The sequence below is a fragment of the Hemicordylus capensis genome, chromosome 2 (assembly GCF_027244095.1).
Source record: "Hemicordylus capensis ecotype Gifberg chromosome 2, rHemCap1.1.pri, whole genome shotgun sequence".
In the NCBI taxonomy this organism is placed as follows: Eukaryota; Metazoa; Chordata; class Lepidosauria; order Squamata; family Cordylidae; genus Hemicordylus; species Hemicordylus capensis.
In genome coordinates, this window is record NC_069658.1 from 227558811 (window position 1) to 227583571 (window position 24761).

General features: G+C 49.0%; 1 protein-coding gene and 1 pseudogene across 2 annotated transcripts; both read right to left on the reverse strand.

Annotated features, from left to right (window-relative positions):
• Window positions 1–24761, reverse strand: part of LOC128345484 (zinc finger protein 420-like) — a 49473-nt pseudogene that overhangs the window by 3169 nt on the left and 21543 nt on the right.
• On the reverse strand, window positions 4–24280 carry LOC128345483 (zinc finger and SCAN domain-containing protein 31-like). 2 transcript variants are annotated; one of them, XM_053297491.1, is made up of 7 exons: window positions 24093–24280; window positions 16636–16767; window positions 5896–6516; window positions 5015–5144; window positions 3755–4053; window positions 3326–3452; window positions 4–142 (listed from the first exon to the last, which is right to left on the reverse strand). In XM_053297491.1, the coding sequence occupies exons 3-5, from the start codon at window positions 6208–6210 to the stop codon at window positions 3848–3850; spliced, it is 651 nt and encodes a 216-aa protein (XP_053153466.1). In that variant the 5' UTR covers window positions 6211–6516; window positions 16636–16767; window positions 24093–24280; the 3' UTR covers window positions 4–142; window positions 3326–3452; window positions 3755–3847. The 2 variants fall into 2 exon arrangements, with proteins under 2 accessions (XP_053153466.1, XP_053153467.1); XM_053297492.1 differs by lacking the exon at window positions 3755–4053.

Below are 24761 nucleotides of genomic sequence, written 5' to 3' on the forward strand. Positions count from 1 at the left end.
CCATGATGAGAAACAGAAGATCCATTCCTCTTCTTCTCTTTTGCTTCAGTGCTCTTTCTATGGTTCCCTCTGTTTTTCCAGCTGACATCAACCAACAATCCACCACTGCAAATCCCCTCCGTCTTCCTCTCCCCACTGTCGCCTGCTGGAATGAAGAGAGAAAATGGGTCAGAGCCTGGGATGGAAATGGAGCCTCCAATCACTGATCAACCCCCACTTAATGTGTTCTTTTGAGGGATGAAGAAGAAATCCAGACTGTTCTGTGTTATCAAGACATGAGTGGATGTGGCAGGCAGAGGCCTAGGTGTCACCCTCCAGATTTTCAAGCCAGCCGCAACACAGGATGAATGGGTGGGTGGGTAGGGGTTCACAATCAGGATTTCATCTTGTTCACTGGGTACCCCTCTGGGAAATCCCTCAGTTTGCCATGTCTGTACTTCATATTTGCATACCTTGCAAACCTGATGCCTTACCGTCTCCCTCCCTGGTTTGACAGAGGTAGCCAAAGGGCAGTATTTAAGTCCCCTAGGCTAGTTATCTTGGGGTATTTCAACACTGGCTCTAAGGCCGCCTTGTTTGGTGTGACTCTGGTTTTCACTGGGTGAACTCCAGCTAATATAATCAAACAGACTTTTAAAACCCCCTCATTATTTTTGTATATATGTAACATTTCCAAATCAGCAGAGCCCAGCTTTCTTCTTGGCTACTTAATTATTTGTTACACTTATAATAATAATAATAATAATAAATAATAAGAATAAGAAATCATAAGACCAGGAAAATAATGACCATTAATCATGCTCTGCACCCCCGCAGTGATATAGATAGGCTATACCTCCCTCGCAGCTCAGGTGGAAGAGGATTGCTGCAAGTCCATCAAACAGTAGAGGAGCAGAAAAGAGGCCTTGAAAAATATATATAGTGAAGAAGATGCACTTCAAATGGTCAATAATGAGAAACTACTAAAACACCAATGAAACAAAGCAGGCCTACAAGAAAGAACAAGTCAAGAACCGAGCAGAAAAATAAGCCACTGCATGGTCAATATTTGCACAATATAACCGGAAAAACCAAACATCACCAAGACCTGGCAGTGGCTGATGAATGGCAACTTGAAGAAAGAATACTGGCTGCACAAGAACAGGCACTAAGAACAAATGCAATAAGAGCAAAAGTAGAAAAATCCACAACAAACAGCAAGTGCTGCAGATGAAACAGTGGACCACCTAATCAGCTGTTGTAAAAAGATTGCACAGACTGAATACAAACAAAGGCATGACAAGGTAGCAGGGATGATACACTGAAACACCTGCAAAAAACACAAGCTACCTGTAGCCAAAAATGGGTGGGACCATAAAATTCAAAAAGTGGTAGAAAATGAAGATGCAAAAATATTATGGGACTTCCGACTACAAGCAGACAAACATCTGCCACACAATACACCATCTATAACTGTAGTCGAGAAGAAAGAAAAATAGGTCAAAATAATCGACACAGCAATACCAGGTGATAGCAGAATAGAAGAAAAAGAATTAGTGGGGGAGGGGGGGAACAATGATCTACAAAATGAAATTGAAAGGCTGAGGCAGAAGAAGACCAAAATAATCCCAGTCATAATTGGCGCCCTAGTTGCAGTTCCAAAACACCTTGAAGAGCACCTCAACACCATAGGGGCCACAGAAATCACCATCAGCCAATTACAAAAAACAACTTCACTGGGAACAGCCTATATTTTGCGACGATATCTATAATATCAACAAGAATATTGATAATAAAATTCAGCCATCCCAGGTCCTCAGGAAAGACTAGATGTCTGGATAAAACAAACCAGTCAATAACACCTGTCTGACTGTGTAAACAAGGAATAATAAAATAAAAAATAAAAAACTTTATTTGTTAGCTGCCCCTTATCAAATTGTTCTCTGGGCAGCTCACAACAGAGGATTAAGACATGCAATAAAAAGACATATTAAATAATAACAGACCCCCCAAAAGGTGAAAATAAAATAAAAAATGTGGTCAGCTCAGGATTCAAAGTTCCTTCTGTGTCTGTGCCCTGCAGAACTTCACCTTTAAATGGAAAGCTACCACTCCAACACCCCCTCCTACTTCAAAACAACCATTCAGTTTATATGATTCAGTCTTTGAAATGTTTTCTGCGAGTGGTGACAGAAATATTGTTTTGCTTACTCACAAGAAAGGCGTGTGTGGGGGTATGTTTTGTTTTTATCTTTCAGATTGCCAGATATATATCTGATGAATTTACTTCAGTCGTATGTTTTCTGTTGGATTTATAATCCTGATATTGGAACTTTGCGATTTGAGGAGTGATTTTAATGGTTGGCGTCTTCACTGTACTTTGCCTCTTCCTCTGGTCCTCTCCAGGGGTGGAGTGAAGGGGGGGATGGGCTGTGTTGCAGGCAACTCACAGGACTTAGCTAGCAATCTCCTGTCCAGGTGAGAGTCCCATTACGTAGCTGAGAGGAGGAACCTTCTGCAGGACCAATCTCTGCACAGATGCTGGATCTCCCAGGATGCTCTGGAAGGCTGAAATCTCTCTCCCTCCAGATGGTCAGTCTCCTGAGCTCAGTGGCCAAGCTTCTGCTTTGCATGCACAAGACCCCCATTTCAGTCTCTGGCAGCATCTCTGGGTAGGACTGGGAAAACCCTCTTCCAAACTCTGAAGAGCTGCTGCCAGTCAGTGTAGAGTCTACTGATTGAGGTGGCTGAAGGGTATAACTCCACATAAGACAGGGTCATATCTTCGGGGTTGTCAGGCAGAGCATCCTCAGGGTTGAGTTTTATTTATTGCATTTATATTCTACCCTTTCTCCCTTTCTACCCTCGCAACAACCCTCTGAGGCAGGTCAGATTGAGAGATCACTGGTTCAGAGTCAACACAAGGACCTTCATTGCTGAGAGGCATTTGAAACTGAATCTTCCAGCTGCTAGTTTGATACAAACAAGTATACCACTAACCCAATGCCTTGGCAATATCTGTACCACCCTCTTACCAACTAAGCAAACAACTTCGATCTCTCTCTCGCTAGATCTCCATTCACACATTATGTTGAACACTCATATAAGTGTATTGGTACCCAGGTACAAATCTGCACACAGATTAGGTCATTCACATGGTATGTTGAACACAGGTACATCAGTACCCTTCCTAGCTATACTATGCAATAGAGGGGCCCGTACCCAGGTTCACTTTTAACATGAATGCAGGTCTACTCATTCACAAACACATATATGAGGGTACAGACTGCTGTACAACATCATGTCTGAACCAGGCTTTTTACTCTTCCCTTTCAAGGAGTCTTACCCAGAAAGGCCACATTCCTCCTATTCTCCTGCATGACTTCCCTGTGCAGGGTTCTCTGGTCCAGATCCAGCAGAGCCCACTCCTCTTCCGTGAAATGCACAGCCACCTCCTCAAAGCTCACCTGGCCCTGAAAGAGAGGAAGGAAACCTGTTCACCCTTACAGAAGGCATAATGGTTCCTTCCTTGAAGCAGAATCCACAAGAGTTGTTCAGGAAAGGTGCTGTGAGAAGGGCAGGGAATGTTCCCTGCAGGGTCATCTATTATACTTATAGACCCGCTTTTTAATGAAAATAGCTATTGCTATTGTTTAAATAGAAAAATAAGGGTGGTGGTGGTGTTCTGTCACAAAGGGGGCGTGCAACTAAAAACACAGTGGAGATACCAAAAACCACCCCTGGAAAAGACGCTCTCATGAGATGGCACACTTACTTCCCTGCCTGCTCCATACTTGAAAGCCAGCGTTTCAAAGGCACCTCCCTGTCTGGTTAGACAGATTCCAACCTTCACAAGATTCAAGGCTTTCTAGTCAGCTGCTTGGACAGAAGCCAAAGGAAAGAGGGCCACTTGCAGCCCTTGTGGGGTGTCCAAGGAATAGGGGTTGTCTGTCTGCCCCACATTCTCCATTCTCAACAATCCCTCCCCTACCTTCTTCGGTGGGTTTGAAGCATCTTCCATCCCACCAGGCAGAAGGGAGGGCTGAGAATGCATTGGCAGTGTTATTCCAGCACCTGCCAAGGACACAAAAGTGACAGGAGGATATAGGAGAATAAAAGAGAGAGAGAATCAAGTCTAGAGTTTAAAAATTCTCATGTTGACTTTGTGCAGAATTCAAAATGCAGTTTTGGACACATCAGTTTGATGACAGTCAAAACACAATATATTGTCTATTGTGGGAGAGGCTGGAGAAAACAGTCTGCCACCACTTCCACCCCCCAAAAGACTCAGGTGAACATAAAAGCAAGGCAAGGTTTTCAGGTGCTCCCCTTCTGTCAAATCTATCAGACAGGGAAATGGGCAAGATATTTAAAAAGGAATGGGGGAAGTGTTGGGGAAATGCCTACTCGGGATGATTTTTCCAAAGTAAAGATGGATTGGAGAGCCAGTCTTGCAGTAGTAAGTATGAATTGGCTTGAACAGAGTTCATTTTTCTTTGCATTTGGATGGGTGAATACATGGGAGCCCTCTTTGCCGTAAGAGATTCCCCTTAGGAGATGGGGTCATGGCTCAGAGGGGGAGGAACTGGGTGCTTTCATGAAAAAGGTCCCAGGTTCCATCCCAGGCAGAAGGTAGGGCTGGGATAGACTCCTGCCTTTAAACTCTTCCTCGGGCTTTAACTAACTTTCTGGTGCAGGCAAGCCTCCTTTTATTCTCTTTCCCCCCTCCAACTTTGCTAAACAAAACCAATCAAAATAAACTCAAGTTTCCTCCAGTTTTTAAACTATAGCCATTCAAATCAAACCCTCTCTTTCCTCCAAAATGTAAACATCCCTTTCAGACCAAACAGTAGAACAGCGACTGCGAACTGTTGACCCCTGCAGAGCTTCTTAATACAGAACACAGGGAGGAAGCAATCACATGTATAATACAAACATTAGAAAAGCACAAAGGGGAGGTAAAGGCCTCATTCCTTCACAGGGGTATCTGAGGGGAGGGGGGGAATAAGGGGGCATCCGCCCCATACCTCCTTACCCAGCAAGGTGGCCCCACTGCTGACCTCCTGCCTGGGGATCTCCTTGGACAGAGGCCTCTGCCTGGTGCTTGATGGAGCCTTCTCGGCCTCAGGGAAGTCAGTGGCCGCTTCCGACAACCGTTCTTGCACCTGAGACAGACAGAAAGAGAGAATCCCAACAGGGAGCAGGAAGGAAGGCATTAGAAAGGGAACGGGGCAGGAAGGTCCCAGAGGAAGCTGCCTCATACCAAGCCAGATCCTTGGTCCAGTACGTACGTAGTCAATTTATATATGGCCTTTTAAAAATCTAGCTCAGTATGGTCTACACTGACTGGCAGTGACTTCTTCTCCTGGCCAACATCCGCTCCTGTTAAGGAAATATGTGGCTCTTCACTGAGGCATCTGAATGAAAGTATTGCTTTTGCTGCTGCTGCTTTGTGTTTTATGTATTTTTAAAACAGAGATATTATTTTTATATTATCTGTACTTTTGTATTTTATGTATTGTTTTCATTATATTGTTAACTGCTTTGAGATTACTTTAATGAAACGTAGCATATAAATCCAACCAATAAGCAATACATTTATATACCACCTTTCCTAAATCTAGCTCAGTATTATCTACTCTGACTGGCAGCAACTTCTTCTCCAAGGTTTCAGGCAGGAGGTTACCCCAGTCCTACATGGAGATGCCAGAGATTGAACCGGGGGCTTTCTGCATGTAATCAGATGCTCTGCCACATCCCCATGAAGACCCCTAACCCACAAAGGGATTGAGGTGGGTAGATCATCTCCACGAGTGATTTCCAAGTTGCTTTTTTAAACCACATCTGGCTTATTTTAGGATCTCCTGGCTCACATTCTTAGTCCTTTGCAGCTACTAAGATAAACTGCCCTCTTACCTGGTGTTCTTCCTGCCTCTGGTCCTCTGCCTGGCTCAGGAGGAAACCTTCTGCCAGGGCCACTGCCTGGGAACTGGTCTCTGCTCCACACTCTCTGATCCAGCTCTCCAGATCTGGGGGCAGGATGCTCAAGAACTGCTCCAGGGTCACCAGGTCCACAATCTGACATTTTGTGAGTCTCCCTGGCTTCAGCCACTGATGGCAAAGGCTGTGGAGTCGGCCGCAAACCTCTCGGGGACCCTTGGCCTGTTGGTAGCAGAACTGCCTGAAGCGCAGGCGCTGGGCCTCTGAGCTCCTGATGTCTTCAACCAGCATCTTCTGCTTGGCCCTTTCCCAGAATTCCCCGGTGCTCCTGTTGCCAGAAAATAAGGGGTATACTCGTGGGTCAAATGGGCCGTAACCCAGAATTTGTCTTTAAAAAAGCCAAATCTGGCAATGGGGCGGCGGCCAGGAGTTGTCTGGCCTCAAGGCTGTCTCCTGCTTCGCAGCTAGCTGGGTCTTCCTTTCCCATCTTTCATTCGTGCTACAAGGCAGCCTCCAACAATATTTAAAAATCAAAGGATTTCCTTGCTGAGGGATGAAAGTTTTTGACGCCCAGATTCCACCTCATGGATCTTCTCCCTGTACGAGAAGGAGACAAATGCTAAAAGTCCAAGAGAGCCTTGAAAGGCAGAGTGGAGGAGGCAGGTGGTCTCCCCATCAGAGTCACAGAACAGAGCCTTCAATGCAGGATCCTCCCCTTTGGTCTGTTCCTGATAACACCCCACACCACTTCCTCCACCTCTTCTGGGTGTCCCTACACAATAGAGCCTCCTGGGGAGCAGAGTGCAAACCTCAGCTCCTTAAAGCAACACCCTCCTTTCTCATTCCCAGCCACCATATCTTCGAACCTCCCCACCTTCCAGGACACAAGGAGAGCCACTTGTATCACCCCTTGGTAATCCGCCTCCTCCAGTCTTCCCCACCCTTGGCTGCCCAGAGAAGAACATGTAGGTGGCAGGCCTGTCAGGGGAAGAAATCACTTCTCAGAGCACTCAAGCACCAACATCTAGAATTACTTGATTGACAAACAGCCAGAACAGGGGGTTAAGGACTGAGAGAAAAAGGACAGACAGGAAAAAAAGAACAAAACTGTTAGAGCTAACTCCTAGTTCTGTACTTTTAGAGGAGAGGCTTTGCTCACACAGCTTCTCTTTACATCTCCAGCCTTTGAAACAGACACACAGGAGATTGTGTTCACTCCCTCCAAGGTCCCTAACCAATAGAGGTTTAGTTCTGCCACGCGTATGAGACCTCTGAGCAGGAGAGGAGTGTGCCAGCTGGGAACGTATGCCTTATCTAAGCGGACCTCTTACCCAACACAGTGAATGAACACCTCTGGTCCTGAGCTATGCCATGCCAAGTATTGTCCAAACAAAGAACGAAAAAAGAAGATTCTTTTCTCCCATAAGAAGTTGTTCTAGTAAGAAGTAATCTGCCTACTTTTCTTTCACTATCCCTACAACTGTACCAAATTTGGTCCAAACCGGTTCCCACTTGACCTCAAATGTTCACATGTCCGCCATCTTGAATCAGGGTGGATGACACCATGACAAACCACGCCATTGAGGTGTCTCTTTGTGTCACGCACTACAACTGTATCAAATTTGCTTCAAATCAGTGAAGACAGTCCACAAGTTAGCCCACTTGCACCTCAAACATTCAGGCGTCTGCCATCTTGAATCAGGGTAGATGGCCTCATCACAACCTATGCCGCTGAGCCATCCCAAGATGTCCCTACACCTGTAGCAAATTTGGTTCAAATTGGTTAGGCGGTTCACAGGTTAGTTCACTTGCACCGCAAATGTTTACATGCCCACCACCTTGCATTGGGGTGGTTGACGTCATCACAATCTAAACCGTTGAGGTGTCCCTATGTGTCCCTACAACTGAACTCGATTTGGTTCATGTTTGTCCAGGCATTGCGAGGTTGACGGGGTGGGGGAATGGACACACACATGAAATGCTGGGTGATCTCATAAGCCTACTGGAAAGTAGGCTAAAAGGACTAACAGAAGTAATCAACATTGACCTAAGCTCACGGCACACACTTATGCAGAGGGATTCAGACAGCAGCAAGTACAGACTACAGAACCAAAAGAAAATATGCAAGCTTGAGAATGAAAAACCGTCCATCTCCCCTAAAGCACAGGAACAGCTTGCACAAAAACCACCTTTTCCACAGTTGTCTGATTTTATCCATCAGAATGGGTTGTGTTCCAGATCATGCCCCAGGACGACAAGAAATGCAGCTCAATTTTGTAGGCAATATCTTGTAGGAAGTTAGGCGGAGCTCCTCTCCACTCCAGTTTCGTTCCTGTCTCGCCCCAGGCAGCAACACACTTCGAAAGGCTCTGCAGTTCGCTATTCTTCAGGCTTGTTTGCTCTTTCCTTTCTTCTCTTATGTGCAAGGCGGGAAGGGAGTTTTTTGGTTTATTTTACTAAATTCCAACCACTTTTTGTGTTTATTGATTCGCCAATTGGGCTCTTTATTTTCAGTTGAGTTTTTTCTTGGTTTATTACCCACCCACCCCGCCCTCCAATCCTCATGGACCCTGCTCATGCCGGGGACCTTCTGGGAGCCTCCCTTCCAGAGGGTATCCCTTCCGAAGCCAATCAAGCCACCCCCAGTCCAAACCCCACGAATCAGACTCTTGCGGTTCTGAGCGGGCTCTTCCCCTGCTGACCGCCGATCAGCTGAACGCTCCCGCCGAGACTTCCATTGATCAAAGCCTCACTTCCCTGCCTATCGCGGCTGAGGCTCCCCCATGTAAGGCTCGCAAGAAGAGCAAGCACGGCAAAAAGGAGGGCGAAAAAACCTTAAATAAGCCTAAAGACGCCTCTGACAAAGAGACGCCATAACCGAAAATTGAAACCGTCGGTGGCGCGCCTTGGCGAACGCCTATTGTTACAAGTGGTTTGCCAGCAGCGTCCGCCCAAGAGACTCCCGCCTGCTCTCACTCAAGCCCAAGGGTGCTCCCTGGAGGCACAAATTAGGACGGGTGACTGGTGTACGCCCACAAATTCTGGCACTGGAAACCCTGTGGGGGAGGGAGACCCCGTTGCTGGCTAACCCCCTCCCCCGTGTCCCACTCTACAATCTCCACCTCTACCAGCCCGAGATCTGCACTGGCTACGGTTAACCCTGCACCACAACTACCACTGCCACTGAACATGAGTACTTGTTCCCTCAACGGTGACTCAGTTTAATCGACCAGCACCAGAATTTGAGTCTTGGCTCAAAAACTTTATCAGATCTGAAATGGCTTGCATACCTCCAGCTCCGCCCCAAGAATATGAGCCTGACTAAAGGGCCTATATTTTTGTCATCTTCACCGTGCTCTAGCCCCACCGGGGGTGTGTGTGTTATTCCTACCAATGAAAAAGGGCAATTCCAACCTAGACCCCCCAGGTTGCGCAAGATCAAACAAACTATTGATCCTATGCCTTTATCCTCCTCCTCAGAGGAAAGGCTCACAATGCTACCTGCCAAGAAGAAATGGGGTCTTTGAGCCCCACAAGGGCCTCCACCCCCACCCAATATTCTCCCTCCTGCCCCACCAACCCCTGGCCCTTCTGCCCCACCCCACCCACTGCCGTCTCAATCTGAAGATTCCTCTTCTTTCTCCTCCTCTGAGGAAGGTGAATTGTCCCAAGAGGATGAATTGGCCACTCAGGTGAGCTCTTTCAGACTTTTTCAGCAAGCAGACTTTGATGTGCTCTTAGCTAAGGCACGCCAGGTTATTAAAGATACTGCACCCGAAGCCATCCCTACTCCCATTCCCAGCCTCGACCAGGCGGTTTTCCCCTCTACCTCCTCCTCCTCTTCCTCAGTCCCTTTCCCCCCGCTCTTTAAGGAAACCATGATGGCGGAATGGAAGGTGCCTTTTGCAGCCAAACCAACCATTCCATACCCAAAGAAATTGTACACTCTACCAGATGATGTCGTGTCTCTTTTGGTCTCCCCCTTAGTAGATGCCCCAGTGGCACAACTGGTCTCGGGAACCCTGATGAACAAGGATGGCGACGAACAACTGAAGGTGCCGGAAGATAAAAAATGCGATTTTCTACTCCGAAAGGTCTACGACGGTGCGGCAACAGTCATCAGGGCAGCCTCAGCCAATTCCATTTTTTCCAGGGACACCGTCCTGTGGGCCAAGCAGTTAATCCAGCTAGTGCCCCCAGAAAACAAACAACTTTGGCTAGGCATCAACAAACTTGCCAAGGCTGCCACCTTTGCTGCAGACTCAAGCCTTGACTACATATAACACGCTTCTCGATCCTTGGCAGCCGGAGTGGCAGTTAGGAGATGCCTGTGGTTAAAAAATTGGAGGGTGGATCACAAGTCAAAGCTTAATCTGGATTCCTCACCCTTTTCGGGGGCCAAACTGTTTGGGGAGTCATTAGACCAAGTCCTGGTTGATACCAAGGATAAAAAGAGGGCAATGCCTTCCCCCTGCAGGGAATTTTCCTGGCTGGGGCGCTCCCCCCAGAACTATTTTCATCCCTACCGGTCTGGCTTCCGCTCTTCCTTCAACTCTGCCAGGGACTATCACCCCTTCAATAACTCATATAGAGGTATCTGGAGACAACAAAACCAACAGCGATTCTGAGGAAACAGCAGATTCCAGTCAAATAGGCAGCCCTTCAGGCCTGGATCCCAACAGATTCGCAAACAATGACTCCTTACCCGTCAGAGGCCGGCTCCGTTTCTTTTCAACAGCTTGGAGCCAGTCATCTTCAGAGGCGTGGGTGCTAAACACCATAGCAGAAGGCCTCCGCTTGGAGTTCATGGTTCAGCCATCGGACTGCTTTACCCTTACTCCCACTCCCAAAGACCTGATGAAGAAGATGCAGATGTCTCAAGCTCTGCTACATCTGGAACAGATTCATGCAATCGAACCAGTGCCCCCGGACGAACGTGGACAAGGGGTCTACTCCCTCATTTTTCTCGTCCCAAAGAAGGACAGTTCATGGAGGGCGGTACTCGACCTCAAGCACCTGAACCGCTTCATCAAGAAACAGCCCTTCCAGATGGAGTCCCTCCATTCCATCAAGGAGGCCATTCAGAAAGGGGAAGTCCTGGCCTCCCTAGACCTCTCGGAGGCCTACCTCCATGTACCCATCTACCCACCACATCGCAAGTTCCTTCGCTTTCTAGCTCTAGACAGACACTTCCAGTACACGGCCATGCCCTTCAGCCTCTCATCAGCCCCCAGGGCCTTCACCAAGATCATGGTGGCCCTTATAGCCAGGATGCGGGAAGAGGCCCTTCATGTGCAAATCTATCTCGATGACCTACTCATAAGGTCTCTATCCCAGGTTGGAGCCCAAAGAGATGTGCAGAGATCCCTGCTCCTTCTGGACCAGCATGGGTTCATTGTCAAGAAGCAGAAGAGTCACCTGGAGCCCTCTCAGTCCCTTCAACACCGTGGAGCCATCTTCACACAGCCCAGGACACAATCTCATTGTCACCGGAATGCATAGCCAAGCTGGCGAACCTGATCAGGCCCCTGCTGGCAGAACCATGGTCGAGCCTCAGCACCCCGTCACAACTCATGGGATCCATAGTCTCTTGCATGGACTGCACCCCGTGGGCATGCTGGCACTCACGACCTCTCCAGTGGCTACTACGACCCTTCCAGGAGTTCATCACATCCAAAACGCACAGAGCACTCTCTCTTCCCGCGGAAGTCCTCCATTCGCTCCTCTGGTGGGTATCTCCGGCCATGCACAGGGGTCTCCTGTTGGTTCCCCCTCGAAGGATCACCGTCACGTCAGACGTGCGCCTGTCCGGCTGGGGAGCCCATTGCTCTCATCTTCTATCACAGGGCACCTGGTCACCCAACAAATCCTCGAAGAACATCAATGTCCTGGAGTTGCAAGCCATTTGCCTAGCACTCGTCCACTTCCTCCCTCATCTTTGGAACCAGCACATTTTAGTCCGGATGGACAACATGCCCGCAAAGGCCTACATTACAAATCAAGGGGGCACAAGATCCAGAGCAATGATGAGGGAAGCAATCCTTCTATTCAACTGGGCTCAAGTTCACCTGGCCTCCATCACCGCCGAGCACCTCAGCGGAGCGACGAACCTCACAGCGGACTGGCTCAGTCATCAGACCATAGACGCAGCAGAGTGGTCCCTCCACCTGGAGGTCTTCCATCAGATCACCAAGGTGTTTGAGATGCCCTCCGTGGATCTCTTTGCATCACAGTCAAATCACCACCTTCCTTGCTTTTTCACCAGGGTTCACTGCCACCTTGCCGAGGACACGGACGCTCTCACGGCCCCCTGGCCCTCGGGCCTTCTATACGCCTTTCCTCCGACGGCCATCATCTCCAAAGTGATACAGAAGTTGATACTCAAGCAATCGGTCGTGATTCTGGTAGCTCCACGGTGGCCCAGGCGCCCATGGGTTGCCAATCTGATATCCCTGTCCATCCACGATCCTTGGCCTCTTCCTCTCCAACGAGATCTGCTCAATCAAGGTCCCCTTCAGCATCCTGATCCGGAATGGCTCCAGCTTCACGCTTGGAAATTGAGCGCTTCAAACTAATACAAGCGGGTTACTCTACCACAGTCCAGAATACCATCTTAGCCTCAAGACGTCCCTCCACCAGCCGCATTTACCGGAACACCTGGGCAGCCTTCTCTAGATGGGCTCACAAGAAACAGCTTTCTGCATCTTCAGCGGGGATTCCGGAGGTCCTCTCCTCCTTACAAGAAGGCCTGGATTTAGGACTGCGCCCCAACACCCTGCACAGACAGGTTTCAGCTTTGGCATCAGTTCTGTCACTCAACTCCCGGGGCTCCCCCTTGCTGCATCCACACCTCACTCGGTTCCTCAAGGGAGCCAATAACCTAGCCCCCCCACCTGTCCACAGATTCCTGTCATGGGACCTGAATAAAGTCCTCAATGCCCATGCACACTCTGTTCGAACCACTCAACACTATTCCTTTGAAGATTCTTTCATACAAGGTTTTGTTCCTAGTGGCCATTACCTCGGCAAGGAGGGTATCCAAACTTGCGGCGCTCTCTGCTCACAAGGATCTCTCTACCTTCTCAGAGGAAACCGTCATTTTACGCCTTGACCCAACTTTCATTCCCAAAGTTAATTCCACCTTCCACAGATCCCAGGAGGTGGTCCTACCTTCCTTTTGTCCTAGGCCCACGCACCCTAAAGAAAAAGCATGGCATACGCTAGACGTGCAAAGGGCCATCAAGATATACCTGAAGCGTACTCAACCTCATCGCAAGTCAGATGCCCTTTTCATCTCTTTTCACCCCAGTTCCCTGGGCCTTAAGGTATCTAAGGTTACCCTGGCCAAGTGGATTAGGGCCACTATCTGTATGGTCTACCAGACGCTAAACCTTCCCGTTCCAGGAGGCATCACAGCACACTCTACGTGCAGCACCAGCACTTCCGCAGCCTTCTCGGCTAACGCCCCTCTCCACGTCATATGCAAGGCAGCCACCTGGGCATCCACCTCTCCTTTCATCAGGCATGATAAGATCTCATCCTCGTGCGGTCCTTCAGCAAGTAGTCTAGTGTCCGCTCTCCCATCCCATTGCCATTGTCTCTAGCTTGGGTATGTCCCATTCTGATGGATAAAATCAGACAACTGCGGAAAAAGAAACATTGGTCCTGTGAAGGGTTCTTTTTCACAGTGTCTGATTTTATCCAACCTGCCTGTGGACGAACTGCTTCTACCATCTTAAAATCCCCTCCCGCTGGGTAAGGGCACAGTAGAGGGAGGCGGCAACTCCCGGGTTTACAGATCGCCTTCTCCTGTCCTTCTTGACTAAAGCCTGTAATATTTCTTTCTCTTCACCTTACTCTGTCCTGGCCTTGTTATTGTCAGTTTGTCATTGTTTTCTAGTGTATGTTATTGCAGGATCCGACAATCCGAAACTGGAGTAGAGGGGAGCTCCACCTACCTTCCTACAGGATATTGCCTACAAAATTGAGCTGCATTTCCTGTCTTCCTGGGGCATGATGCGGAACACAACCCATTCTGATGGATAAAATCAGACACGATGAAAAAGAACACTTCACAGGTAGGACCAATGTTTCCTTCCCAGACAAAATCCCTCTGACACTCACCCCAGATCACGCCCCCGCCCCCGCCCCCATCCCCCCCCCCCGGCTGCCCTGAGAACACTGCTCAGGGCCCTGATAATCAGTTTCATGGGCACCTTCCCCACTCCCAATTCAAAACAAGCCAGAAGCCGAAGGAGCTCATTCTCACGCTCACTACTTGGCCTTGCTTTGGCTAGGAGGTGAAGGCCAGAGTGCTCCACAACAGCAGCTGTGCTCTGCACAAACAAGTCAGAGCAGATGCCGCCCAAAATGGCCTTAGTAAACTGTGCTGTCAAGTCGATTTCTACTCCTCGCCAGTGTTCTCTAAAGCATGCGCATGTGCGCGCACTCACACCTTTTTAAATGTCAGCTCAGTTAATTTTAGATCCGTTTCCTCAGCAGCAGCAGAGTCAACTAACAGTTAATGCTCTGCTCTGCTAGTCCTGCCCTCTCCCAGAAGGAACTGCCTGATTGGTTCTCCTGGGGCCTTGTACCCCCCCCTCCATCCCCACTCTGGAGTTGCTGAATAAATGGGACCTGGAAGTTGGGCTGGTTTCCCCCCAGGAAAGTAAAATAAAAACCTCAACCCTTATCTGTTTGTTTTGTGTGTGAGAGTGTTTTGTTCCCCTTGCTTAAACCAGTCAGTTTCTCTTCCCACCCACGCCCATGAACTGTGTGTGTGTGAGAAATAATGTGCATAAGTTTCTTTCTTCCGTGCGTGCGTGCGTGCATGTGTGTGTGTGTGTGTGAGAGAGAGAGATTTATTTACACTTTAAAAGAATCATTATCAAAGTATGCCAAAACTGTTCTAGTAAAAACCCTCCCCATCCCAACAACATGCCTTCTTGTGAGGAAATTAAAGGAAAAGTGCTCCATCAAGTCAGTGTTGACTCCTGGCAACCACAGAGCCCTGTGGTTGTCTTTGGTAGAATACTGGAGGGGCTTACCATTGCAATCTCCAGCACAGTATGAGATGATGCCTTCCTGCATCTTCCTGTATCATTGTTGCCCAATATAGGAGTTTCCCATAGTCCGGGAAACACACCAACGGGGATTCAAACCAGCAACCTCTTGCTCCCTAGGCAAGTTACTTCCTCGCTGCAGCCAAAAAACTCTGCCAGAACAGCTTACGGACTGGTGAACCCCGCCCCTGGACCACAAAACACGTGTTAGTTGTTCTGGTCCAGGCTTCCAGAAGGGGTAGAGTATAGGGGTGGTGTATAGCTAGCACACTGACTCTTTATAGTGGGACTAGATGGGCCTTGGGATTGATTGGGAAGGCCTGGCCTTGTGTTCTCAAGCAGGTTCTTGTGTTCCAGAGCACTCGAGAAGCCCCACATCCCCCTCACCAGATGGGTTGGGATCGAGAGAAAAAGTTGAGATTCTTACTGAAGGTGATCTTGGATGTGGCCCTGAGGGTGTTAGTCTTGGGGGGCTGTAATGTTTGTGCTGAGGCCACTCACAATGCCATGTCCACCAGGATGACCGTAGGCTTGTCACTGTTGTTACCTGATGATTCCACACATCACTCTTCCACTGACCTATCCCCTAAGGGAAATCTGTTTCAGCACTCACGTGTGGTCTCCCATCCAAATGCAAACCAAGGCAGACCCTGCTTGGCAAGATGTGAATCATGACCCTTCCCACCTCCCCGCGGCCTTAGGGAAAGGCCTTTCCCATCTTTTAACTGAAAGTTTTTAGCATGCAAAGCTGCTGTCTGCAGAGTCCAGTACAGTCCATACAGTTCAGTATTGCCGACTCTGACTGGCAATACAAAGGGTCAGGCCCCACCTAAGGAGAATGTGAGAGAGGAGATCAAACTGAATTTCTTTTTCTTGCACGGAAGACAGCGAGCAGATTGGGTGATGCAGTATGCATTTTGCATCACATACATTAGAAAAATGGTAATTCCCAACATGTGGATGAACTGATTGCCACTGATGACAGATATCAGATGGTTTAGGGAATACCTGTGACATACATGTGGAAGCAATGGTGATCAGTGTGTGTGTGTGTGGGGGGGCATTCTCACGATCCTCAATAGGTTAGGACACACTTGGCCATCTTGCTCAGGATTGCTTACACTGACTGGCAGCAGCTTCTCCAAGGTGTCAGGCCGGGGTTCTCCTAGCCCTACCTGGATACGCTGCCACTGAGTAAACCTGGGGGATTCAAAAAGGTTTGAATGCCCACAAAACCCATTCTAGTAGTTTTATTTCATATTTAAGTCTAGAACACATCATCTGTTCCAGAAATCAGCTGTGAAGAGAAATCTAAAAGACACAAAATGAAAAACATGCCCAAATTACAACTAAGCGCACGGCCTTTCATGGCCAGCAGAAAATATGGTGTTCCGTTCTAGGGGTATCCAACACACATATCAATTTTCGCTAGGTCAGATGCAAATCATGCCTGTCTCTTGTATGGTTTAAACTGAAACATGGAATACGCCAAAAAACAATCTATGTGTAGTACCATGTCTTGGGCTCTTTTACTTGTAAGTAGACTTGCTGCAGCTTTTTAAAACCAGGTTTTTACATCACACATACACACAAGATGAGGCCTCTGAATCCCAGTTGCAGGGGATCAACAGTGGGAGAAAGGGCCTGCCCTCACCTCTTGCCTGTGGGCTTCTCATCTGTCTTCTCATCTGTGGGCTTCTGTCATCTGACGGGACACTGTGTGAAACAGGAGGCTGGTCTAGAGAGGCCTTGGGCCTGATCCAACTGGGCTCTTCTTATGTCCCCTCTGTTTTTAAAAGAAATCGGTGTGCAGAATGAATTCTGTCCTGGGCAGCACAATCGAGGCAGCGTGTACTTTTCTTTTTTTAGGGAGGAAAGGTTTTAGCAATGCCCGGCTTGCAGTTCCACCCACCAATGTTGGTATGGCCCCTGCACCATCCACTTTATTATCATTATTAATTACTTAACACATTTATATACCGCCCAAAACAGTATGTAACAAAACGATAAAAACAACAAAGAAGAAGATTAAAACATTGCAACAATTTAAATTTAACACATTAAAATGATTAAAACCACAATTAAAACAATATCTAATTAAAAGCCTGGGTCAACAAATGCGTCTTGACTGCTACGGAGAAGGCCCATCCCTGAGCAGCCACCAGAGAGGGCAACTGCAGACGCACTTGGGCAGCGCCCCCTTCCCCCTACCTTGCCTGGCGCCCGCCCAGTCACAGGCATTGCCAGCCACCACGGCCAGCCAGGCCATTCCAAACACAGCCAAGTTTTTCCGATGGATAATAACATCGGCCCCCGCTCCAGTCCCATCATCACCACCACCGCCACATTTACCTCCCCTCAATGGACAGCGGAGGTTCCCAGGCTGCCAGCTACAGCCCCATCACTCCTCAGACCAACCCCCCTTGCCCCACATCAATACCCCCCCCAGATGACAGTCGCGACTCCTCTGCATGGAAAGCAGAGAAAGCACCCCCGATCCTCCTTCCGGATAGAGTCCAAGATGGGAGAGAAAATATCGTATGGGATGATATCACTGTTAGCCGTTTTTTCATCAAAAAGCAAACCAACGCAACATGCTGCTGATGGGAGCTGTATCAAATCGGATACTACAACTATTGTTCCGATCAGGGGCTTAGCTATAAGAACCCGGTCCCCCAAGCTCCACCCCTCCCTATTTTCTTCATTATCTCCCTCACTCTGAGGGGCCACCCGGGAGAGGGGTGAACATGGGCCCTCTTTCCCCGAGCTACACCCCTGGTTCTGATGCCACACACCAATTGCTAAGCCAGTTATTCTGCTCCTGGGGAGAAGGGTGTGCATCCACATACAACTAATCAGTAGGGAAAATCCCAGAGGTGCACCTAGGTAGTTTTGGAGCCTGGACCCAAAGGCCTTCTGCGCCCCCCCACCCCCACCCCCAAGAGAAGCTGCAATACACCAGAACAGGCTCAGCAAAAGCTGGAAACTTCTTTAAAAGAAGAAACTGTGAATAAGTCACTTCCCACTGACCTGCACATACTGTGCCACATTTTGCATTTAGTTGAATGCGCTGTGTATGCAATCACCGGTTGCTGCCTGCAGCCCCTTTTCCCTGGGATAATTTTGTTGCTCCAGGAATGGCTTCTTTGATAAATGCATGTTCTATTTATTTCTGATGGTTTTCTTTAAAAAGGAGGAGAGAAACCCAGAAAAAATAGTGCATAATATTGAAGAGTTTCCACGCTTATGCAGAGCAGAACTAGGTCTGTTCTGGTGCAAAAAGAGTGCATTGCAGCTTATCGGCAGGGGATGGGGGGGCAAAGGCCTTCCTCATCCAGCAGCATCTTCTGCTTGGTCCTTTCCCAGAATTCCTCAGTGCTTCCTGCCTGGCTGGCCTCAGGGCCGGCTCCTGCTTTTCAGCCAACTGCCTCTTCCTTTTCCAGCTTCAATCTGTGCTCCAAGGCAGCTTCCAACTATATTAAAAATTGAAGTATTCTCTTGTTGAGGGATGAGGGTTTTTGAAACCCAAATCCCACCTCATGGATCTTCTCCCTGTATGAAAAGGAGACCAAAGCTAAGAGTCTCGAAAGAGTCCCTAGAATGGCAGAGTGGCTGAGGCAGGTGGCCTTCCCTTGAGGCCACAGAACAAAGCCTCCAATGCAGGATCCTTCCTTTTGGTCTGTTCCTAATACCGCTCCTCCCCTTTCACCCTCTTCTGGGCTTTCCCACAACACGGAGCCTCTTGGAGTGCCAACCTTAGCTCCTCATAAAGCCACACCCTCATATCCCATTTCCAGCCTAGAAACATCAGTTACTAAGGTTTGTTACCTCACTATTACTCCATTACAAGCAACAGTCCTACTCTCAGTAAAAGATAATCCTAACAGAAAATTACTGGTTCCAGCATCCAGTCAGACATACGAACTGACCAATCAGTTGACAGAACGGATGATAGACTTGAGCATTCTAAACTGTACCCCCAGCCAATCCACAGATATCCACACAAGACATCAGTGGCAGGAACAAAGACAAGGTCTAGAGACATAAATCCCAGCCCTTTGAACCCATGTGACTTATTAGAGCTCCGCCCCGGGTCGGGGGAGTTGTCCTCTGGGAGACACGGAGTCAAATAAAATGTGTTCACTGGTCAGCTTTCCTAGCATTGGCAGCTGGTACCCACTGATTCTCATTAGGAGGAGACAGGCGTGGAGCGAGGCTGGCAGTGGCCCGTGTTCGGCCACCGTGGTCCCCAGTCTGACGTCAGACGCAGGGGCGTGGTCTCCCTCTCAAATGGGGCTGCGCGGCCTTGTTTTGAAGGGAGGTCAGCCCATGCTGTGTTGGGCAGCGCGGGCTGCAGTGACTCACCTTGCCTTTAGACAGGGAGAGTCACTCCAGCCTGCACTGCCAATGCAGCGCGGGCCGATTTCTTTTCCAAGTGGGGCCACGTGGCCCCATTTGGGAGCAAAATAACGGCCCCCGCATCCGACATCAGATGCGGGGGATGTGTTGGGGCTGTGAGGCGTGGTCCTTGATTGGTGGCGGCCCGGGTTCTTTGAACCTGTTTGCCCAATGGTGGCTCCGCCCCTGGGAGAACTGGTCTTGTTGTTGCAAGCATGAACGGTCCTTTTTGCTAAGCAGGATCCACTTTTCTTTGCATTTGGATGGGTGACAACAAGTGAGTATTGTAAGATATTTGGGGATGGAACTATAGCTCAGTGGGAAACCATTTGCATGCAGAAGGTCCCAGGGTCAATTGCTGGCAGCTTCTTCAGACAGGGCTGGGAGAGACTCCTGCTTGGAACCTTGGAGCAGCCTCTGCCAGTCAGTGTAGATAATGCTGTGTAGATAATGCAAATCGATAAATGGATATCTGAAGGAGCACCTGCGGATACTTGCAACACAAAAAGTGGATTTTTAAAAACCCCAGACATAAATCGAGCTTGGTTCCAATATGGAGGGGGAAACCCAAATCGTGTGTGAAGTGCTCTGTGGAATATCCCATGGACTTTAGGGTAAATCTGGCCAATTTGTGAATGCACATGAACCCTCCCAAAGTAAAGTTACGTTAAAGTCTTCCTTCACCCTCTTAAATATTGCTTCATTAGTCTGGGTACTCCTGTCGTAGGCGGGCAGGAGAGTGGGGAAACCAGGGGGATAAACTGAGGGACGATGGTGGCGTGTCCTGGCACTAGGCTGGCCCTGAAGATGTTGTAGAGTGGCAATGACACCCTCCCCCACACACTTCAGGGAGTGATCTGGGAAAGGGGGTGGATGGGAGCCACTGTGCATATGCGGCCAGGGTCTGGCTCCTCTCATCTGTGGATCCCTGGAAGGGATTCCTAGAGCTCTTCATGATCCTGCCTAGTTGTACAATGTTTGGATGCAAGAACCAAAAGAGCTGTTAGACTGGGACTCGGGAGAGAAGAGTCACCACAGGCAGGTAGGTCCCAGGCGGTGTAGAATGTTGGGTTAGAACCAGGAGGACCCGAGTTCAAATCCCCCATTCAGTCATGAAGCTCACTGGGTGACTCTGGGCCAGTCATGTGTGTCTCAGCCTAACCTACTTCACAGGGTTGAGTGAGGATAGACATAACCATGTACACTGCCCTGGGCTCCTTGGAGAAAGAGCAGGATATCAATGTGGAAAAGGAAGGTCCACTTTATTTCTCTCAGATCACAAATCTTATTGGCCCATGTGATAGGGCTCCGTAACACGGTTAACACCCAGGGCCACTGAAGAGTGGGAATGCAGGCTGAAGACCATGCAAAATCATGTCACTGTGCTAGCAAGACCTCTCTAGTCTCTTACTCATTGTCACAAAGCAGAGAAACAGCAGAAGCACTGCTAATGCAACAGCCCAATCATAGCAGAGAGGCATGGACCAGGTGTGATCTTGATCAGAGGCATGTTTTCTTTTGCCTTATCTTCCTTTTATTGAACTCTCTCCCCCACCTGAACACTGAAGTCCTTTGCAAACATTTATCTGCCTGAACAATGAGCAAGTCTCATCAGTAAAGTGGTTAAACACAAACACACACACACCCCACCCAACAGAAAAACAGCCCTGCTGGATCATTCTCTTTCTATACTATTCACTCAAAATCTCTCTTGGCAGTTGACAATTTAAAAAAGAAAATTACAATCTAATCAACTGCCAACACCAAATGCCTAGGTGTATCTTCAAGGCCCTGGCACAGACGTCAAACCCCAGCTTCTTTTTGTTGGTCCCAAAATTCCTGGCCTTCAGTTTCATAGGATGACCCCCAGTTCTAGTGTTGTGAGAGAGGGAGAAAAATTTCTCTCTGTCCATTCTCTCTACTCCATGCATAATTGTATACACCTCTATCTTGTCTCCCCGCAGCCACCTCTCTTCCAAACTAAAAAGCCCCAGATGTTGTATCCTTGCTGCATAAGGAAGTTGCTCCAGGCCCGTGATTATCTTGCTTGCCCTCTTCTGCACCTTCTAGCCCTTGTAGAAGTGGAGTTATGGAGAAAAATGTGTGGTCACTTTCTGCTCAACTGCTCGACTTGCATGAAGGCAGGTTAGGGAGAGGTTCCCAAGTACAGTAATCCCCTGAGGAATGTTGAAACAGGGAAACATGTCCAAAAGGTTTATTTAGGAAGTTACATACTTGGATAGGAAAGCCGGTGTCCCTGAGCTTTATGTCTTCATAGTGCAAGATCAGAACAAGGATGGAGGAAAGGTAAAACTACAACCAACAGGTAGGAAGGGGAGCCCTGAGAGTATCAGTCTACCAAAAAATCCTATAAGTGGCTTGTTTCATGGCAGAAAGTTACAAAAACTTCTGGAACAAACAATATATAATTCATTCGTTTGTTTATGAACGCATCATGCTCAATTTGATTTGCAACCCAGAAGGTCTGAGAACTATGAAGCATTTGTTGTGCTTTTTATTTTTATTTCTTTAGAAATGCATTATACGTCCAAGCTGGTTGGACATGTCCAAAAACCTCACTCACACTATTGACACTGTATGTCATCAATCAGTATGAATCCGTAAGGATATGAAAGGTTAAGGAGGCCCTGCATATGCTGATTCGTCCTCAGCCCTGCACCTCCCTTTGGACAGCCCTGGCCACACTCTCTGAAGTTGGGCCGCTTGAAGTGGTTATGAGCTGCCCAAACACAGTGCCTCCCCCTCCTGCCCTCACTTCCCACAGTGTCTACACACTGGACAGAAGTCTAGAGCGGAGGAAAACAGATGTCCGAAGGTGCAAAGAGTCACCTGCCTAACCCGCCAGTTGTAGCCCCCTCTGGTGGTGGCACCAGAAACAAAAAAACAAGAGGGCACAAAAGGGGCAAAATGCATTTCTGGGGTGGGAAAGCCAAGCTGTGGGTCCCACATGTTAGATTTCTGAAACGGAAAAGGGCGGCAGCTGGGGTGGGGGCTACCTTTTTGAGGGATGCTGTTGTAGTAGTTGCAGAACCAACTAATACAACAGAATCAGTGAAGGACTTTAATAATTGTACATAGCAATGCTGAGTCTTAAAACTATTTAAGAGGCAGCAAATTAGCATTATGAACTCTTTGGATATTCATGCTTCCATTGTTTTAGTATATTATGGGCATCTGTTAGCTACTTTGGGTATTCTGTTTTGAAAATGGAAACGTAGGAAAGGAAGTTTATTATAAATAAATCTTAATATTAATAACAATAATAATAATAAATATTATTATTATTATTTAAATTTATACCCTTCTGAAACTTACGTCTCTAGTGGATATGGTGGATGATGCTCTTCTTGACCTCATTATCTCTTTTCACAAACGTATATGACCAGAATCGTTTAGTCTCCCCAATGCAGATGATAATTACATCACCTTTTCATTGAGAGCAACTGAACAGCTTCATATCACTGCCAAAGTGTTGGAAGGGAGTAAATGCGAATGGATAGTGGGTATCATAAATTACTGTTTATAGCTAGACAAATAAATGACTGGCTCTTGAAAATGGACCTATTTGTACGGTTAAAGATTAAAGGGATGTTTATAGTAGCAATCTATGCCCTTAAAACAACCCTTTAAAAATTGGCACATTGTAGTGCTTCAGCTGCAATCTTAACTCATTCCCATTATCTCCCAGATAGCGACAGTGGCCTCTTCCCTTCCAAGTACTTCGTTCACAAACCAGTTGGCAAGCAGAATTTCAGGCGCAGGGCTGACTGAGGGGAGAAACACAACCATTTAAAGGCGCCTTGTGTTAAAGGGCACTTTCCCCCTCCCCAAATGGGGGCTCATTACACACCTTAAAGGTTTGCTCTAAGAAGATTCCCAATAGCTTTTCGAACTGCTCACGAGGGAAAGATTCAGATCCAGGGGAGGCGGATTCCGAGACCAGAAACGTTGAGGGGGCGGTTCTTCACACCCCACCCCACCCCCGCCCAACTGCTCCAACTGCCCCGCAACTAAACAGAGAAGCAAACAGAGAAGAGGTTTGCATTTCTGGGTGCGGCGGCGCCGGAGAGAAAAGGGGGAGAATAGCCCCCGCTGCCCCACACGATGGCAACGGCGAGATCTACCTGGGCCCCGCTTTCTCCCACGGGCTGCTGCCGCCCCGCTGCTCAGAGCCCCAAAGATGCAGCTCTTCCAGGCAAGGGGTGCGCCCGGGGGGCGGGAATAGACGGATTACGTGTGGGGAGGCGGAGAGGGGCAGGGAGAAGAAGAAGCCGCTGAATGAGACCAAGAGGCGTCCCTAGAGGAAGGCGCGCTCTGCCCCAGAGCCGGCTGCGCGCTCCCGACCTCCAAGGTTTTGCAGGCTTCGCGGTGTCCGCTGGGCTGCCTCCCCGCCAGGGCCCAGCGCGCCACCCCCACTCCCGCCCTCGAGCATGCTGGGGAGCCACTCTCCACGCGGAGCGTCTTCCAGCCCCCAAGGGGACCAAGCAGGGTCCCTCCCACCGTTCTCATCTCCCATACGGCTTCCGGGGTCTCTGCCCCGACTCATCTCCAAAGCGCCGCCTTGCTGCCCCTTCCACCTGCTGCCTCGCCCGCTTCCCCTGAGCCCCCCCGCCCCCGGGGAGCTCGCTCTCCTTTCTCGTTCCCCACATCCCGTCCTCCAGCCCCCCCGTCCCCCCCCCCGCGGCCCCTCACCTTGGAGACTCAGCACCCAGTCGTAGACCTTGCGCTGGGTCTGGCCGGTGCTCGGCCAAGCGCAGGACACCGAGAGCCCCTGGGAGACAGACGGCACCACCGCGGCGGCCAGTTCACCCTTTTTTACGAACAGTGGCAGGAGAATATCTCCCGCCCCCTCGCATGCACGCGCGCGGCGCCGAGGCGTGCGTCCGCCAGCCAGCTAGCCAGCCAATGAGAGCGGGACAGGGCCAGGACGGGGAAGGAGGAGCCAGCCGAGCAGAGGCAAAAGGGTGGAGATGGAGAAAGGAGGAGGAGGAGGAGGAATAGGAATATGGCGCAGAGGAAACGGAAGGATTCGGAAGACCAGAAGCAGCCCGGGATGGCAGCCCTCCAAGAGAGGGCTGAGAGAGACTCCTGCCTCCAACTTTGGAGAAGCCAGTGCTGCCAATTTGTGTAGACAACACTGAGTTAGATGGACGACCCAGCATGTGGCAGCTGCATAGGACCTTCTGTCTGCTTCTCTTTTAGCCAGCAAGTCGAGGATACATAGGAAGGTGCCTTAGAGCGAGTCAGTCCCTGGCCCATCTAGCTCAGCGTTGTCAACAGTGACTGGGAGGGGCTCTCCAGGGTCCCAGAGAGGGGCATTGTCCAGCCCTTCCTGGAGACAGACATGTCAGGGATCCAACT

Bases quoted from the DNA above. Each gene is read 5' to 3' on its own strand.
- LOC128345483 (XM_053297491.1), bottom strand. From the start codon at position 6,210: ATGCTGGTTGAAGACATCAGGAGCTCAGAGGCCCAGCGCCTGCGCTTC. The intron at 5,145-5,895 runs GTAAGAGGGCAG...TGTCTGTCTCAG, and splicing joins AGAGGCAGGAAGAACACCAG to GTGCAAGAACGGTTGTCGGA. The intron at 4,054-5,014 runs GTAAGGAGGTAT...TGTCCTTGGCAG, and splicing joins CAGTGGGGCCACCTTGCTGG to GTGCTGGAATAACACTGCCA.